The sequence below is a fragment of the Artibeus jamaicensis genome, unplaced genomic scaffold, assembly GCF_021234435.1.
Source record: "Artibeus jamaicensis isolate MK-2021 breed Jamaican fruit bat unplaced genomic scaffold, CSHL_Jam_final contig_64, whole genome shotgun sequence".
NCBI lineage: Eukaryota > Metazoa > Chordata > Mammalia > Chiroptera > Phyllostomidae > Artibeus > Artibeus jamaicensis.
Genome location: NW_026521911.1, coordinates 2,524,841 through 2,543,975, shown reverse-complemented (window position 1 = coordinate 2,543,975; position 19,135 = coordinate 2,524,841). Strand labels below are relative to the sequence as shown.

General features: G+C 39.2%; 2 protein-coding genes across 6 annotated transcripts in view; one reads left to right on the top strand and one right to left on the bottom strand.

Moving 5' to 3' along the window:
- The window catches only part of PAAF1 (proteasomal ATPase associated factor 1), a 31,538-nt gene extending 17,015 nt beyond the window's left edge, over positions 1-14,523 (bottom strand). For 2 of the 4 annotated variants that reach the window (XM_037148684.2, XM_053670864.1), the window contains exons 1-4: positions 14,459-14,523; positions 13,006-13,046; positions 7,779-7,882; positions 3,188-3,277 (exon numbers count right to left, since the gene is read on the bottom strand). In XM_037148684.2, the coding sequence (XP_037004579.2) occupies positions 3,188-3,277; positions 7,779-7,882; positions 13,006-13,046; positions 14,459-14,505 (282 nt within the window). In that variant the 5' untranslated portion in view covers positions 14,506-14,523. Of the gene's footprint in view, positions 1-3,187; positions 3,278-5,332; positions 5,393-7,778; positions 7,883-13,005; positions 13,047-14,458 lie in introns of those variants that run through there. The other 2 variants (XM_037148685.2, XM_053670865.1) reach the window with 2 other exon arrangements.
- A 151-nt stretch (positions 14,524-14,674) lies between these two features.
- LOC119051754 (cytochrome c oxidase assembly factor 4 homolog, mitochondrial) lies at positions 14,675-18,411 on the top strand. Of its 2 annotated transcripts, none has more exons than XM_037148710.2 (2): positions 14,675-14,775; positions 16,924-18,406. In XM_037148710.2, exons 1-2 carry the CDS (start codon positions 14,749-14,751, stop codon positions 17,188-17,190), a joined length of 294 nt encoding a protein of 97 aa, XP_037004605.2. In that variant the 5' UTR covers positions 14,675-14,748; the 3' UTR covers positions 17,191-18,406. The 2 variants fall into 2 exon arrangements, with proteins under 2 accessions (XP_037004605.2, XP_037004606.1); XM_037148711.2 differs by having other exon boundaries at positions 14,689-14,853; positions 16,926-18,411.
- Positions 18,412-19,135: the final 724 nt, after the last annotated feature.

Sequence of the window (19,135 nt, the reverse complement as noted above, 5' to 3'; positions counted from 1 at the left end):
AGACATCATAAACAAACAATAACCTAGAAAAAACAATCTGCAATATATCTGGCAAAGGATCAGTATTCTTATTATAAAAGCTCTTAACAGTAAAGAAAAAATTCACACTTTGGCCTTGGCTGAATAGCTCAGTTAGAGTACTGACCCAATACACCAAGGCTGTGGGATCAATCCCTGGTCAGGGCACATGCAACAAACAACCAACGAATACATACATAAGTGCAAGAACAATCAATGTTTCTCTGTTTCTCTCTCCCCCCACCCTCCCTTCTCTCTCTTTCTCTAAAATGTCAATTAAAAAAAAAGGGCAAATGACATGAAGAGTGGCCAATAAATATATGAAAAAGTGGTCAATTCATGATTAATCAAAAGAATGCAAATTAATATAAAATAGACTACCATCTGTCAAATAGGTAAAACTTAAAAATTTTAATACACAGTACTGACAAAGTATGTTAAGTCAGGCTGGCAGAAAAGCAATAATACAGTCAGAACTTTTTTAGGCAATGGAAAGGGCCCAGTGATAGGTCAATTAATCAACAATTTCAAGCCCTGGCTGGTGTAGCTCAGTGGATAGAGCGCAGGCCTGCGAATCAAAGGATCACGGTTCGATTCCGTCAGGGCACATGCCTGGGTTGCAGACTGCTTCCCTGCAGGCCAGTTTCCGGCAGGGGATGCACAAAAAGGCAACCATACATTGATGTTTCTCTCCCTCTCTCCTTCCCCTCTATAAATAAATAAATAAACAAATAAATAAATAAAATCTAAAAAAAAAATTAATCAACAATGTCAGTTAAAGTGGAAAATAATGAAAATGATATATAATATCTACATTTTAACTCACATATACAAATGTACATTAAAATTCACTAATCTTTTCATTAGTCCACTGATTACTACAAGGAAGCTTTACTTTGACTTTCTTTTAATAAACTATAACCAAAAGGCACAATTTATAATTTCTAGTTTCTTTGAAGTAAGGTAAGAATATTTATACTTACAAAGCAATCTAAAAACAAAAATTCACCTATGGTTTTTTTAAAGATTTATTTTATTTATTTTTAGAGGGAGGGGAAGGAAGGGAGGAAGAGAGGAACATCAATTGGCTGCATCTTGGATGCGCCCTGACTGGAGACTGAACCTGCAACCCAGGCTTGTGCCCAGACCAGGAATCAAACTGCCGACCTTTTGCTTTGTGGGATGAGGCCCAACCAACTGAGCCACACTGGTCAGGGCTAGGTTGTTTTTCTTTTTTTTTTTCCCCTAACATTTTGCATTTATATTGCTCACTCATACTATAATAGCAGTTTAAAAAATCAAGCAAACAAAAAGCCCCTCTTCTTTATCAAGTCTTTACAAAGCAATCAACTTAGTTTTCAGACCATCATTCTCTGCCTTTCCACACTATATCATCATTATGTTAATTAAATATTAACATATTTAATTAATTAACGTAATTTAAAAACCAGTGTAACTGGTACTGCAACTGATTCACGGTAAGCACTCAACTTATCCGGTAGAGTCAGAAGTATGTAGACCTCAAAGAAGAGCTTACAGACTGTGAATATGCTGTGGGCATTAGCCAGGATATTTCAGAGGAAATGCAGAGCAAAAGTTGACTGAATAGGTCAGTTAAGTGGATGTCAATCAGAACATACCAAGTGCCTTATAATCTGTATTCCTTGTGATTCAGCTACTCTACTTTCACCAATGTATTCTAATTCTTCCTATCTTTGTAAGCCAAGGGTTAATTCTATCATCAAAATAGAAATTTAAGAAATTAAAATATTTGAATGTCCATAATGTAAGACTGGTAAAAATTATAGTAAAATCATATAGTGGAATACTATGCAGCTGTTAAAAGAATACATAGAAAGATGATATAATATGATGTACATAATATTTTTTTTAGTTAAAAAATTTTCTGTTATCCTTACCCAAGGACATTCCTTATTGATTTTAGAAAGAGGGGAAGGAAGGGAGAAAGCGAGGGATAGAACACTGATTGGTTGCTTCCCATGCACACCCCAACCAGGGACCAAACCCACAACCTAGGCATGTGCACCGACCAGGAATTGAACCTTCTACTCTTTGGTTTATGAGATGATGCTTCAACCAACTGAGCTACACCCACCAGCGTCATAATATATTATTAAAGACTAAAGAGCAAGTCATAAAATAGCAAGTACTGTAATACCTATTTTGGTAAAATAAGGAAAAAAGATTGGGTAAAATAATGATACACAAAGCTTAGCATGATGCTGGCATGTAGTAGGCAATCAATAAATATTAGCCGTTACTACTGTGATTACTACTAAGAAAGGCTGTATAAAAAAGTTCACAACAGTTATCTTTAGGTTACAGAAACATGAGTGATTCAATTTGTTTGTTCCCTAGATTTTCATCCCTAAACATGTTATTTGTTTCACAGTAAGGAAAAAATAGTTTGTTTTTTTTTAAATCTATGTATCTATCTATCTATCTATCTATCTATCTATCATCTATCTATTTATCTTTAGAGGGGAAGGGAAGAAGAGAAGGAGAGAAATATCAATGTATGGTTGCACCTCATGTGTCCCCTGCTGGAAACTGGCCTGCAACCCAGGCATGTGCCCTGACTGGGAATCGAATCGTGATCCTTTGGTTCGCAGGCCCGCACTCAATCCACTGAGCTACACCAGCCAAGGAAAAAAAAGTTGTTTTAAAAAATGGACCGCACAGTAAGAAGTGGAGGCTTTAAAATAACCAGTTTATCCACCTATTTCTCACTTTTGCTTCCAAAAGCCCACAGTAGTAGAAAGGGCTTTTTCAAAAAGACCTTTGGAAATTATCCCCCAAAAAGCTGTACTTAAGAGTTTTGAGAAAATGTCCCCGTCCTGTAGACAAAGGGGCAAAAATATGAGCAGTGGCAAATTATGCAAGCATCAGCTACTACCACCATTATCCAAAAGCCTGTAAGTAGCTCTGGTAAAACATATAAGTAAATTTCACTTCAAATTTCCTTTCTCTAAGCGTACACCTACTCTAAGTGGCCTAAGTACCATTTTGCCAAACATTATCACACTTCATCAGCTGTTATAATCACAGTATGTGAATGGCACATTGATTATTGTTTATAACAGTCGACAAATACACAAAATAAAAAATTAACATATTATATTTCTCCTCATTTTATCAAAATACTTACACTCTTTGCATGAATTTTGGAAAAAGTAGTATATGGTGCCAAAAACTTTGAAGATGCATTTTCCTTTGGACATGAAACATGAATGCTCTTCTAAGGAGAGAGGGAAAGATGAAATATCAGTAAAGCTGCTCCAACAGAATTAAAGCCTCTTAAAAAGAACATTCGGACAAGAGGAAATTCTCATCCTTTAAGTGTATCCTCTCTAACCCTCCTTCCCCCGCCCATAAAACTATCACTCCCTTGTAGCTGAGCAGTCCTTTCACTGCAGGGCTGCAAGGTAATTTGGTACCACTGAGATGTCACTGTCTTTTTAGGTTAAACTCTCCCATAGAAGACAAGCCAATAATAAGATACAATAGACAAACATAACAGCATTAATTTTTTAGAAGAAAATCTGGTATCAGTATTCTTAATTAGCAGTGGGGCAAGGAACAGGATCACCAGATGTGAGGAAACAGCACCAGCCCTCAAGCCTGGGGCCGAAAGGTCTAGTCTAAAAGTCAATTTGCTGCCTATAAGAACTTTTGGAAAGTGTTGGACCGCTGACAGCCATTCCACAGTTACCAGAGAACACTGGTACCGTAAATAATGGTCCACTCGTACAGTGTGTAGGGCCTGGTCAGGCTGGCTGTACATGTTCGCAGACTGGTCACTGCCACAGGCAAAGCTGTATTATGATTCCCCGAGTGTTTGGCCTAGGCATTATCACAGATCTTTCAGCTACTGTAGCAAGATAACACTAGTGACAACAGTAGGAAGTTACACCTAGAACCAGATGTTAGATTCAGTAAACATGACTTGCTAAAGTCAGCTTTTGTAGCCATTCCAAGTAAGTATGTTGGTATTTCTTTTTTTTTTATATTTCTTTTTTTTTTAAAGATTTTATTTATTTATTTTTAGAGAAGGGAAGGAGAGAGGGAGAGAAATATCAATGTATGGTTGCCTCTCATGAGTCCCCTGCTGGGAACTGGCCTGCAACCCAGGCATGTGTCCTGACTGGGAATCGAACCGTGATCCTTTGATTCGCAGGCCCAAGCTCAATCCACTGAGCTACACCAGCCAGGGCAGTATGTTGGTATTTCAAGGTAGCATGTGTAGAGATATAAAAGGCTTGGTACACAAACCCTTCCTCAAGGATTTCATACGACAATTCCTTCCTCCAACTAGCAAAAAACTAACCCTGTCGTCTCAGTGTAGATCTCGTAATGGAGCTGAGGAGCTACACTCACAAATGGGCCCCTAACCTGTTATGTCTTCCATAAAAGTACTTCCAAGTTTCTGGAAATTCTGTTGGATAATGAAAATATCTTCAATAATCAAGATTTTTCTGGACCTCTTTATAAGACTAATTTATGTACAACAAGCACAGTCCTCATAGTTCATTAGAAAAAAGTTTTATTAGAATAGTCTTATTACTGAAAATCAATATGCTCTTATTATAGGTCGTCTACTCCTTTAAAAAGGCAATTGGAATATCTATACAAACAGTACTTTCTTAGCCAGAATATCCATGCCTGGCTGCCTGCAGGCCTTTCATTAAATGAGTTTTTGCTTCTAACCGCATGACAAAGCCCCTACAGCTGCCAGAGCACTGACCTGGATTTGGAATTGTCTCCTGTACCCAAAACTAAAGTGTCAGCTAAACTCCCCTGGCTAGTATTCATACCAAGCAAGGAGGCAAGGGGTTCTGAAAACTTAGTGTTCGGGTTTCTGTAAGCATTGGTTTACTCCCAGAAGACTTCATTTCTTCAGGGCCAATTATGGGAAAGATTTCAAGAATCAGTGGTTTTCTCCTGCTTATCAATCCTGTAAATTAACCTTTAGTCCATAAACAGACTATGAAGGAAGATAAATGTTGAACTACCTTCCAATGTCAGCAGTAGAGAATCATGCTGTTAATAAAAAAAATTTTAAAGAAAAGCTGCGGGATATATCAACACAGACAGAATTTAGGGTTGGGGGGTTGGAGGAGGGAGTGTGAGTATTCTACACTAAGGTAAAATTCAAAGTGGAACTTTTATCTTTTGGGGTTAGGTTTTTAAGCATATTCACAAATTTGGTTAAAAGAACAATGTAGCAACATCAAATAACAAAGTGACTCATGGCAATTAGAAAACAAATGAATGCTCAACCATAAGCACTTACTGTCTGACCCAGCAGGTACACAGCAGAAATTAGCAATGAAGTTGGAAGGTAAAAATTGTATCAGGGCCTGAGTATGAAGGGAAGAAAGAAGTCAGCACCCAGACTATCGATGGATAGCAGTGAAACACCCGGGACAAATGTAGGCTTGCCAGGCAGTGTTATACCTGAAGTTAATAGAACTCCAGTCTAATTAGCCTTGATTATTAGGGGTTAATAAACCTTTCTGGGTTTATCTGCTTATCTGCAAAATGGAAATTTAAAGTGCCAACCTGAAAAGACTCTTATAATAAACAATAACTCACTTTTGTAATATTTTATAGTTTCATTCATATGCAGTCTCACTCCTCACTAACCAGCCTATGAGGTAGAATATTATCTCTATTTTATAGACGAGACGACTGAGAATCAGGGAACTAAGTTATTTGTCCAAAATAATATTTTGTTCTTTTAAAAAATTTTTTAATTTATTGGTGTGACACTAGCTAATAAAATCATGTAGGTTTCAGGAGTACAATTCTATAATGCATCATCTGTATATTGGAGAGTGTGTTCACCACTCAAGTCAAGTCTCCTTCCATCACCCTTTATCCCACCTATACCCTCTTCTACCTCCCCCAACTCCCCTTTCCCTCTGGTAATCACCATACTGCTGTCTTGTCTATGAGTTTGTCCAAAATCATATTGCTCGTAAGCATCAGAAGATCTGTCCAATTCCACCGACACTTTCTACAATTCCATAGCTGTTCATAAAAGAACAAGCATAAGATATATAATGCACCCCATGTATACTGCACACCCACATTTTTGGCCCAAACTTTCAGGAAAAAAATTTTCTCATTTTAATTTTTAAATTTAATTACATATTTATTTATATTTAGAAACAAAACTGATGATCACACTCCATATCCATTTTGCATATAGATATCATTATTGCTTCCTAGAGTTATACTTTTAACACATAAGCATAAATATAAGAATTAAAAATATTTATACAGATACAGAATTAGTGCTACCCATGTATATTGCTCATCCTTATTTTTCCCTCAAAAATTTGGAGGAAAAAGTATGCATTATACACAGCAATATACAGTGTTAACAGGTAGCCTATCACCTTGCAAAAATGGTAACAAATGAACATTTGCTAAATATGTCATGTAGAAAACAAAATACAGGGTCTGGAAAAGTAAGGCTTGCTTGAGTGTGGTTGGTAGGGTACGCAAATGTCTTGCGTGAGATACACAGCAATGTGAACATTTCACCTAAAATTCATATGGTGTGCTTGAGTGTGATATTGTTATGTTACAGAATTACATGCTTATGATTTTGTAATAAAAAAGGGGCATTATTTGTGCCAGACCTGTATTTTCTATTCTTGTCAGTATACCAGAAATATTTTACAACTGCAACAGTTTAATTACAAAAGAAAAAAGAAAGAAAGGCTAGTTTACCCTTTGGAAATCATCTCACCAGAGTATATTGACTGCAGCCATCAGAATGGGTAAGGAAAGTCAGATCATGAGTTCTGCAACACTTAGCTTGGTTATCTACTCACCGCAAAGACCAATGAGAAAAACTATTAAGTACTTGGTGAAGGCCTAGGTCTTCACAAGGCCCACCCAGACATATTATAGTGCTATGTTGACAACAGGTAGGTACTCACCACATAAAGTTGTTGAGCACTCAAAATATGCCCAATGCAAATGAGGAACTGAATTTTAAATTTTATTTAAAGTTTAATATAAAAATTGATATTTGATTCATTAGGAAACTTTTGAAATATGTAATCTATGTCTTCAATTTTATAAAATCTAAATACATATCAAGTATTTCTAATAACAAAATTAGAGTCTGAATTGAGATGCGCTATAAGTGTAAAACACACATATGATCTCAAAGACTTAATAAGAGAAATGTAAACTATCTCACTAATTTTATTTGGAGTTAGAAATAATATTTGATAAATATAAAAATATATTTACATATTTTATATAAAATTTTAAATATATTTATGTATTATTATATATATATATATATTTTCCAACCACAACCCAAAAGGAAACTTTATGGGATATAAATTAAGGATACTGAGCTTCTGAAAATATTTGCAATATGCATGATACATGAAAGTTAAATAAGATATATTATTAAAATTAATTTCACTGTTTCTTTTTGGAGCTACTAGGAAATTTAAAACGATATATGTGGCTTACATTATTTATCTGTTGGAAAGCATTGGTATAAGGGGAAAGGGAGTCTGATTGCATTTAAAAGTATATGTAACTGCAAAACAAAAACTTTGACATTTGAAGGCAGTACAAACAGTGATTACTGTAAAAATGAGATGGAGATGACACTGATACACACACAACAGGATAAATATTTAAAACAGATATATGGGTATAACCGTATGCACGGGCAGTGCCATCTAGAAGACACAAAAACCTACCTTGTTTATTTCATTCACAATAAATCCTTCCGAAGCTGTAACCTCTGGAACGCCATCAAGGCCAATTCCTTGACAGGTGAGGCTGCCATACAAAGTTGGTTTCCCTATACAGCACAAAAGAAGCATGTCTCAAAAAATAGTAAGAATTTAACATTTTTTCTCCTCGAAGACCCAATTTAGGTATCTGTATAGATGGTAGGAAATTAGTTCATGGAAGAAAACCAGGTACTGGTGTTAAAAATCAGGAGAAGTGGGAAGAATACTAGCCTAAGTGACCCAAATTTGAGAAGGAATACACTGAAGGGCTAAAAACTAGAAACAGAGGTTTAGACACATGATGTAGCATCTGTAGAGAAAGATATTGAAGTGACCTGAACCTGAGTTTTACTGGCTGTGAAACAGAATTCTTCCAGGATGAAAGGTGAAGATCAATGTGAATATAGATGCCTTTATCCACAGTATACTCATATACGTATCAGACGCAGTAGAGAGAGCTAAGCTTTATTAATCTGGAAAATGTACTTAAGTAGAACCATATGGGCTAAATAAGATATTATTCTATACATTAGCACATGCAGATGGTAAAATAGAGTTAAAACCATTCTTTTCTAATCCTCTTCAGCACCTTATATATATACTTCTGTAACAGCCTGTAACATGCTGTTTACATTTCTGATCTCCCATTGGACTGTAAAGTCCTAGAGTTCAGAAACTAGCAGGCTGTTATAAATTATTCAGCAAATAACTGTTGGCACCAAACTGAAGCTCTAGGAGTAAGAGGGAAGTAAAAACCATCCTGGATTCACAGAGTAGGGGGGCTTCACAGAGAGGGGGGGGCCTTGAAAGATAGGTCCTGGCAGGAGATAAAGGAAGGGGCATGCCAGGAACAAAAGAAAGTCAGAAAGAACAAGGGAGGTACCAATTAATACACCAGTTTGGTTACAACAGTCATAGAAATGGAAGTTGAAGGACATTGACAGAGGAACTCACAATCTAGGGTAGAAGTCTGGACTAGAGAAGATCTAGTGAAGAAGCTTTTGGCAAAGAAGTGGCATGAAATGCTAGTGAAGAAAGATGCCACAAAAACAGGCTTGAGGAATTCTGTGCTTGGGCCCAGTCCATGAACCCCTCCTGGCTTCACTAACTGCCCTATGAAGTCTGGCCCTCACGATACATCATTTCAACCGGTCTCCTGCTGGCACCCTCAATGACCTCTCTACATTTGTAAAGTCACTGAAATGATGTGTCTTGGTATTTTTTTGTCTATATAGTAGAATTAGAATTAAACTACCCAGCCACCTTCTAGATTTCTACATGCAGGCTGATGAGTGGTGCTACAAAAAAGCGCACAATTGTGCAGATTAACACCACAATTCATGTTCCCAAACACTGCAGTTTTGCACTCCTTTTGCCCTTTCTATTCCCCACAGCAGCCAATTCTCATGCCGCCTATACTGCCATCAAAACCTTCTTCCTTCATAATAGCCAAAAAGTGGAAACAACTCAAATGTCTACCAATTGATGAATGGATAAAAATGTGGTATATTCATACAATAGAATATTACTTGGCCACAAAAAGGGATGAATGCTACAAAATGGATGGACCTTACACGTCATGCTGAATGAAAGTCAGACAGACACAGAAGGCCATATGTTATAGAATTCTGTTGACATGAAATGTCCATAATGGGCAAATCAACAGGGACAGGAAGTCAATCAGTGGCTAGAAGGAAAGGGAAACGGGAAGTGACTGTTATAAGAATATAGGATTTCTTTTAGGGATGATTAAAATGTTCTGAAATTGGATATTGGCGACAGACATACAACTCTGTGAGTATACTAAAATCCACTGAATTTACACTTCAAAAGGTCGACCTTATGGTTTGTAAATTATATCTCAATAAAGATGTTACAGGACTTCCAGCCAAGATGGTGGCATAGGTAGACACACTGTGCCTCCTTGCAAAACCAAAATAAGGACAACAACAATTTAGAAACAAAATAACATTTAGAAACAAAATAACAACCAGAACTGATGGAAAACTGAACTGTATGAAAGTCCGACAACCAAAGAGTTAAAATACACATTCATCTAGACCGGTAGGAGGGACGGAGTTGTGTGGCCCAGTGTGGAAGGGTCACGGCAAAAAACAGTGGTGGCACCATGTGTGCAAAGCAGCAGATGACAAACCCCAGGTGCCCAGGTCAGCAGCTGGTGGACCCTGGGCGCACAGGTGATGGCTGGCAGACCCCGGGCATGGAGTGGCAACAGGCAGACCCAGCGAGGCGGCAGATTGTGGAGGGGCACAGCGCACAAGGCTGCTGGCTGACCAGGCAGTCCCACATTTGCATGCAGATAAACCAGGTGAAACTGGGAGGTAACCCAGGGTCCCAGTGCCAGGAAATAAAGCCTCAAAACACCGACTGAAAACACCTATGGGGGTTGAGGTGCCAGGAGACACTCCCAGCCTCACAGGAGAGTTCGTTGGAAAGACCCAGAGGGTCCTAGAATGTACACAAGCCCACCCACATGGGAATCAGAACCAAAAATAAAGTCCCAGTTTGCTTGTGGGCAGTGGTGGAAGGGACTGAAATCCAACAGAGAGCGGAGCAAGTGCCATGGTTACCTCTCGGACCCCTCCCCCACATACAGCATCACAACCCAACTATGTGGCTTGTCCCGCCCTGGTGAACACCTAAGGCTCTGCCCTTCATACGTTAACAGGTGCAATAAGACAAAAAAAAAAAAAAATGGCCCAAATGAAAGAACAGATCGAAGCTCCAGAAAAAAATAAAATTAAGCAACGGAGAGATAGCCAACCTATCAGATGCACAGTTCAAAACACTGGTGATCAGGATGCTCACAGAATTGGTTGAATTTGGTCACAAATTAGATGAAAAAATGAAGGCTATGCCAAATGAAATTAAGGAAAATGTACAAAAAACCAACAGTGACAGGTAGGAAACCAGGACTCAAATCAATGGTGTAGACCTGAAGAAAGAAAGAAAGATTCAACCAGAACAGAATGAAGAAATAAGAATTCAAAAATATGAGGAGAGGCTTAGGATCCTCCAGGACATCTTTCAATGTTCCAACATCCAAATCATAGGGTTGCTAGAAGGGGAACAGGAAGAGCAACAAGTGGAAAACTTACTTGAACAAATAATAAAGGAGAACTTTCCCAATCTGGCAAAGAAAATAGACTTCCAGAAAGTCCAGGAAGCTCAGAGAGTCCCAAAGAAGTTGGACCCAAGAAGGAACACAACAAGGCACATCATAATTACATTACCCAAGATTAAAATGAAAGAGAGAATCCTAGAAGCAGAAAAAGATAAGGAGTCAGTAACCTACAAAGGAGTTCCCATCAGATTGTCAGCTGATTTCTCAAAAGAAACTCTGCAGGCAAGAAGGGGCTGGAAAGAAGTATTCCAGGTCATGAAAGGCAAGGACCTACAAGCAAGATTGCCCTATCCAGCAAAGCTTTCATTTAGAATGGAAGAGCAGATAAAGTGCTTCTCAAACAAGGTCAAGTTAAAGGAGTTCATCATCACCAAGCCCTTACTATATGAAACGTTAAAGGGACTTATCTAAGAAAAAGAAGATAAAAAATATGAACAGTGAAAGGATAGCAAACACAATTATTAACAACCACACCCAAAACAAAAACAAAAGCAAACAACTAGAACAGGAAAAGAACCACAGAACTGGAGATCACATGGAGGGTAAGTAACAGGGTAGTGGGAGGAGAGAGGGGGAAAAGGTAGAGAATAAGTAGCATTGATGGTAGGTAGAAAATAGACAGGGGGAGGGCAAGGATAGTATGGGAAATGAAGAAGCTAAAAAACTTATGACACATGGACATGAATTAAAGGGGGAATGTGGGGGAGAGGGTGTGCAGGGTAGAGGGGAATGAAGGAAGGAAAATGGGACAACTGTAATAGCAGAATCAATCAAATATATTAAAAAAATAAAATAAAAATTAAAAAAAGATGTTATAAAAGAATTAGAATAGTAATAGTCCCTACTTCATAGGGTTGTAAGAATAATTAATGTATGTAAAGCACCCAGCACATAGATAGCACACATTTTAATTTGATAAAACTGTTACTTAAAAAACCCCAAACCCTCCTCTTTAAGAGCTGACACCACCTTCAATATCACAAAGAAAACTGAGACTGTAAGATACTCTCACATTTCCATGCCCACGTCTATGTATTTATTTGTATCTGCACTTAATCTCACCTTCTTTTATCTTAGTTTTTTAAACTTAATTCAGTCTCCTTTTCTGGCCTCTAAGACATTGGTTTTTTTAGTTAGTTCTTCTCTTCTCTACCTGTAACCTATACTTTAATTGTTCTCCAATTAGTTCCCATCTTTAAAAGCACAACAATGCCCTTGACTATGAGCCCTTCCAGCTATCATCTATTCTTCTATGCACCAATTTCCTCAAAAGAAAACTTTGTTTAAAACTAGTTCTCATAACACTAGTTCTCATAAACTAGATTATTATATAAAACCATCAAAGATATCTGAAATAAAAAATAATCAATAAAACAAAATGTTCCCACAAATTGAGAGGTTTTTGTTTTATTTTGTTTTTAGTGTTACCACACTAAGTGCAAATGAATGGATGGGAATAACACAGGAGTGTCATTCTGAGGAAAAATTGGTAAGACTTGGGAGCTCTGGATACAGCAGAGTGAAGTGTCTAGGTTTTATACTCTGACGCCTAGAATGATATAACTTAAATGAGAAAATTAAGAAGGAGAACCTGTTTGGTGACAGAAACACTCAGTTTGATCTTAGATGTAATAAACTCAAGATGACAAGAGCTTCAGGCAGAAACAGCTAGCATACAACTGCCTGAAATTGTGAAGAGAGGTCAGGGCTAGAGCTACAGATATAGGAATCATCTTCATGAAGGTCATACTTCAAGTAATAGAACTGCTTAGAATACAATAATATATGGCTAAGAGGCTGATTGATATGTATCAGCAATATCTCTATGAAAAAGTTTATGGCTTCCAAATGGAAAACCAACCTAAAGGCCTTCCCCTAGAATGAAGGAGTTGGGGTGATGTCAATGCAGCACAGAGTAGTCAAGAAGGTTTCAGGACTATGAGCGCTGTGCAAAGAATTTGGGTCAGGAGAAAGCAGGAAGCTTTCTTCTAGGGGTAGTAAATCCTCCTTCTCTAAAGGGAGTAAGTGTAGATTTAAGGACATTACCTGGGGGGTGACAGCTCAGCCAGGCCTCCCCTTCATCCTTCCTATGAAGAGAGACAAAGCCTAATTAGGCTCACTCAACACTGAAAAGGATGCCACTGATGCATATGGAGAAAGATTATATAATTTCCAGTTTGGCCACAGTACTTAAATATAATCTAGTCTAACACCTCACCCAGGCATAAATTATTCCAAGACAAACTTTATTTGTTGAAGAAATATTCGTGGATTATGTGTTTAATGTATATATCTGTTGGTTAAATGAAGCTCAACCAATTCATCAACAGTAACTTCACTATTCATTAACAGCTGCATAGCTTTGAAAAATCAAGAATATATTGAGATATTTTGGGGATTATTGTAAGCCAGGCCCTGTGCTAGACACTTTGCATATAGCATCATTAACCCTCAAAACAATTTAACAAGGTATCTTATTATTTCCATGCTAAAGATTAAAAAACTGAAGCTCAGAGAGGTGACTTGCCCAAGGCCACTGTTATGAAGGAGGAATTGAAACCTGGGACTAGTATACAAGGTCTGTGTTCTACCACCTTACAGACTTTTTTCATGTTTTAGAATGCACTTCCCCAATCATTCAAACCATTATCTCACCACCCTAACACTCTTAGGATATAGAAGTCCCAGGCGTTTAAGTTGTCAGCAACTCTCTATCACTTATTTGCTGCACGGTCTGGGATAATTTACTTCCTCTGAATCTGATGCTCCATTCTCTCATAGGCACCTGGTGGCCCTCAATAAATGTGTTCTTCCTTTATTACTTATCACACATTCCGTGTTGTAGTAAGTGTTATTTTATTTTAGCCTATCTAGTAAGGTGTTTCTTAAATGGCAGAACGTTATTCATCTTTACCAATGTTTCAATTAGAAAAACCCTTATTAGTAGTAATAGTTGCCATTTATGGCACGGCTGTACTCATCCTGGTACCTACAGAAATAAATATGTTAAATAAATGAACTGCTTGCTGTGCATTCCCAATTAAACTGTCAGCTTGAGGGCAGGAACCACCCCTTCAGTTCTGAGTACATACTAACTGCGTCTGAAAAGCGCGGGGCATCTAGGTCGAGTCTGGACATGATAGATGCTACATGGTTTACAGAACACAATAGTCTAAACGACAAACACACTCAAAGACAATGTGGTGGTGGTGAGTACTGGGACTTGAGCAAATAGCTGACAACCAGTAAATATCTACTAAATGACTATAACTACTCCGCCTCCTGCCTCCCAGTTTTCCTGTCCTTTAGCTTCAGGACAGGCCTTCTGGGGATGAAAAAACAATGACCACGTGGGTTTTAAAAGTCTTTTTCTAGACCCAGTGCTCGCTCAACAATTGATGAGTAACCTCTGTGGATATCCTGGATTGGGCATGATTCTCGACGGAAAGGCAATATCCACTACCCGCCTCCTCTGTCCTAGTTCTAGGTCTGGATTCACCTGAGGGCTTGGGCCCAGTCGCTCTGAATCCTCAAAGGCGCCGCCATCTTGACCCCACCGCACCAGCCCACCTCTTCCGCTCTTTTCCGGAAACGAGTCCTCTGAAAGGGCTGCGGGAGGTACGATTGGTGGGATCTACTCGAGAGGCCACCAATACAAATGCGCGGTGACTCCCTTCCTCCTTTTTCCCCACCCAACTTCCTTTCTGCGCGCTACTCTTCACAGAGGCTGGTTGCAGACAGGCTTTTCGGGGGGAGTGCCAACTGCTTACGAAACCGGTGCGCGCTTTCATGCCCATCCTCTTGTCTGCCTGTTCGGTGAGCACTGGGTGCCGCGTTCCTGCTCCGTGAAGCGTGACAAGCAGGACGGGGGCGCGCCTGCGCCCTCTCCTGAAGGTGGGAGGCAGCCTCAGATGATTTGGCCACCTGAATTTCTCCGCTTCCCCATTCGTTCCTTGCCTTCCTGAGTCCAGGCTGGCCACCTAGCTTGCCCTGATCTCTGAGCAAGGGTATTCCTCTTTTTACTCCCAGGGAGACGGAAGCTAGGTGGGAAGAGTACGGTAGCATTTTTTGAGTTCAATGGTGGCCCAAGCATTTGGCATCATTATGTTAAACCTTACAGTAGTCCTGCTAGTTAAATACTATGTCAAGGAGGAAACTGAAAAAGATTGCATGGTAAAGCGTGTGCCGGCATTCAAACCCAGATTCTTGGTTTAGGAATTAAGGCACTGTGCTTTCTAGTGTGCTTGCTTCAAGGTTTGCACCTTGCCTTTGAAGAGCTCACAATGTATTTAGGAAGAGGAAACATGTACAGTAATAGGGACTATCATATATTGAACTCTTTTGGACGTGCCAGGCTGCTTACATGCATTATCTCATTTAGTCTTTAACAATATTGTGGGGTGTATATTCTCTCTATTTTTCAAAAGCGATATGAAGTAATTTGCTCAAGGTCACCCAATATGTCGGTGACAAAGCTAGTTTCCAACACAAGTCTGTTTCAAAGGCCATTTTCTCCTTCCTCAGGTTGTACTGTCCCCAAAGTGAATGAGTTTATGCAGCGCTATGGAGTGCTTGGAACCTTTTTGTCACTTCCCTATTACCCTGTAAACACCCTAACATGGCTAACAAGGCCTGGCTGTAATCAAATACTGTGTCATCTTGCCAGTTTCATTTGTTTTGTTTTCTTCTCATAACTTTATTCTCCAGCCATACAGAACTTTCTGTTGCTCTCAAGTCAAATTCTGTTACCAGCCCCCTCTGCCCCCCACCCCTCCCTGCCATTGACAGGAATATTCTTTCCATCTCTGGCTAACTCCTGTTCATCCTTTAAGGGTCAGTTTAGAAATCAGTTCCTCCAGGAAACCTTCCCTGCCTGTTTCTACCCTTGTCAGGATTAGATATCACTCCACTGTGTTCCCAGTCTGAGCTATCTGTACACAGTGTATAGTAGGCTGCCTGTTTACTTGATTATAAATTCTGTGTAGGCAGAAATTGCATCTCTCCTGGTTACTTCTGTATCCTCAACTGTAGAATAGTGTCTGGTATATGATCGGTACTCAGTGATCATTTGTTGAATAAGTCAGAGACATGGGAAAGGCATTCACAAGTTCTAGTTCCTGTACAGTCTCATGGTGAATTTTGTACAAAGGCGGAGATCATTTCTCTTAAAGCCTTTCTTAGTTCCTTCTGTATGCTACCTTTTGTTCAGTGTTCCAAAGCAAATGATCTCTGGAAGAAGTTTGGGCAAATACACTTCACGTCAAGTACTCTCAATTACCTCACAGACTCATTTCTTGTGTGGCCACTAAGTTACAGCCACACAACTCTTTCCATTCCTCCCATATGTCAAACTATACCCATTCTTGGATTCTCTCCCTAGTGTTAAACTTTGTTCTCCAGCTGTAGAATAAGGCCATATTAGAAGAGAGATTCTTTGTTTCTTTAGTTTTTTAATGTTCACCCAACGATATGTTCATTGCTTCTACAGAAAGAGGAAGAGATAGAGAGATAGAAACATCGATTGGTTGCCTCCCATATGTACCCTGGCTGGGAATTGAACCTACAACCTTGTGGTGTATGGAACAGTGCTCCAACTGAGCCACTCAGCCAGGATGAGATTAATTCTTGGCTTGTGAATCAGAGATAGCTTCTTCAGAAAGGTGACATTTCACCTAATTCAAATTCTATTAGCAGAATCCATTTGAGTGTATTTAGTGTTGTTCTAAGTATTCTCACATACTTTATCTCATTTTAGTTCAAACCATTTTGTAGGCCTGCTGTCTTCCAGGCCTAGTGCTGAAGACACCAAGTTGAATGAGGCCCATTATCTGTCCTCAATAGCTTAGTCTCCAGACACATATGCATAAATAAGCTATAATAGTGCAGTGATCAGTATTATTTATAATAGAGGAACCCCATATATAATCATGTTCCTATTCTAACCTTGCTTCCATTGATGTCTAGAGACTCCCAAAGATGTCAGCTCAAGGCCATACCTGGGCCCAACAGGTGAAGAAGGAGGGTGAGGAAGAGGACCCACTGGACCAGTTGATCTCGCGCTCTGGCTGTGCTGCTTCCCACTATGCAGTGCAGGAGTGCATGGCCCAGCACCAGGACTGGCGACAGTGCCAGCCACAGGTGCAGGCCTTCAGGGACTGCATGAGTGAACAGCAGGCAAGGCGGCGGGAGGAGCTGCAAAGGAGGAAAGAGCAAGGCAGTGTCCACAGCTGAGACCCCAAACCATCTATCCCCAGAAGTTGGCTTGCAGAAACTAGCACCCAGAGAAATCCTGAACAGTGGACATGTGGGCCAAAGGGGTATAAAACTCGGGGATGGTCATTGGAATTGGAGTTGAAAGCCAAGAAGCCATGAGTTTAGACATGACTGTCATAGAAAGAGCTGTCGTATTTTCATGATGAGACCCAAACATCCTCTCTCATCTTGTTCCACAAATATTAAATATTGATCAATATTTGCAATGTAATATGAAGAATGGGGTTAAGGCATGCTCTTCTACTGTGTACCTTGGGTCAGTGTGCCAAGTACTCAGCTGATTACATGGACATTGAATATTAGAATTTCCAATCTAAAGGTAAATTAGTTACCTGTTCATGTCTTCATTTATTCAGTCAGTGGTTCAACAACAGGTTTTTCTCAGACCTTCTCTAGTGCTGGCACTGTTGGAAACTGATGTGATAAATAATATGATCTCTGCCTTCATATTTAGTGTAGTCTGAGAGAAATAAAACCACACTGGAACAACTAAATCCTGGCAGTGATATAAATGACTTTATCTTTCAGAAGTTGTTTTGGATGTTTCATTGTATGATTAAACAAATGAGAAAACAAAAACATGGAGGGACTCTGATTTAGAGTCTTTAATTGACAGATACGGAGTTTGACCTCATCACACTCCCAACCCAACAAACACAATGTTAGCTTGACATTTAAAAAGTACATTTAACATAAAATACAAATTTTCGCTTTTGAAAAATAGAGATGCTATCAACATGAAGTTGAACATATTGTTACTTGACAATTTGCTAGGAGCTGAATACGGTTTCTTTTTTAGGTGGTTGTGTTCTCTGGCTCATAAATTGCCACCACTTCTCATTTTCTTCCATGGAATTACATTACCCATTCTATTACTTTCTGCCTAGCCCTGTAAGGCATTGGGAGTGGGAAGGGAGTTGGGAGAGTGACCCCTGTCATAGAAGCTGGAATGCAAAGGGACATATGCTGTCATCACCAGTAATATTTCTTGTATGTTTGTATCGTACACATCTTATGTTGGTATTTGGGGTGGAGAGAAAGCAAAGAGGGAAGAAGACAGGAAGAATACCAGTTTAAAGAACAATAAAATGCAATTTCAGCCTCCAAGCGGAAGGGGCAGACTGGGTATATGAGTGTATATATAAAGATGAATGTGTGTTCAGTGCTGGGGGTCATTGGAGTAGTGTGGACTGGAGCTTTCAGGAAGAATCTCAGAAGGGATTCGAGTTGAACCTTTATTTTTAGAGAGAGGAAGAAGGGGAGAAAGGGAGAGAAACATCAATTGGTTGCTTCTTGCACCTGCCTCAAACAGGGACTAGCCTTTAATCCAGGAATGTGCCATGACAGAATCAATCAAACCAGTGACTCCCAGTCAGGACACATGCCAGGATTGGAGACCAGGTCCCCAGGAGGGGGCACGTGAGAGGCAACCACACGTTGATGTTTCCCTCTCCCCTTCCCCTCTAAAAAGAAAGAAAATCTTTTAAAAAAGTTTAATTAGCTGATCCTCTTGACAAAAATCAATGACCAGTATTGGTGGGGATAGAGAGAAACAGACATGTTCACACTTTGAAGGATTATAATTTAGTAAAGCTTTTGGAGGGCAATTTGGTGGGATCTATAAATATTTAAACAGCAATTCCTCTAGTAGGAATCCTCTTAAATATACAGTGTCTGGCACAAATAACGCCCTTTATTATGACTAAATTATTAAAGTCATAAACATGTAATTCTGAAACAACAATATCACACTCAAGCACACCATATAACATTTTAGGGGAAATGTTCAAGTTAAAACTATAAATTATTACACCCATACTACCCTGCCAACCACACTCAAGCAGGTATTACTTCTGCCAGACCCTGTATTTTACAAGATGTATATACTATTAATGCTTATTAT

Excerpts from the sequence above, each read along its gene's own strand:
- LOC119051754 (XM_037148710.2), top strand. The coding sequence starts at position 14,749 with ATGCCCATCCTCTTGTCTGCCTGTTCG. Across the intron at positions 14,776-16,923 it reads TCCTCTTGTCTGCCTGTTCG|AGACTCCCAAAGATGTCAGC; the intron begins GTGAGCACTGGG and ends ATTGATGTCTAG.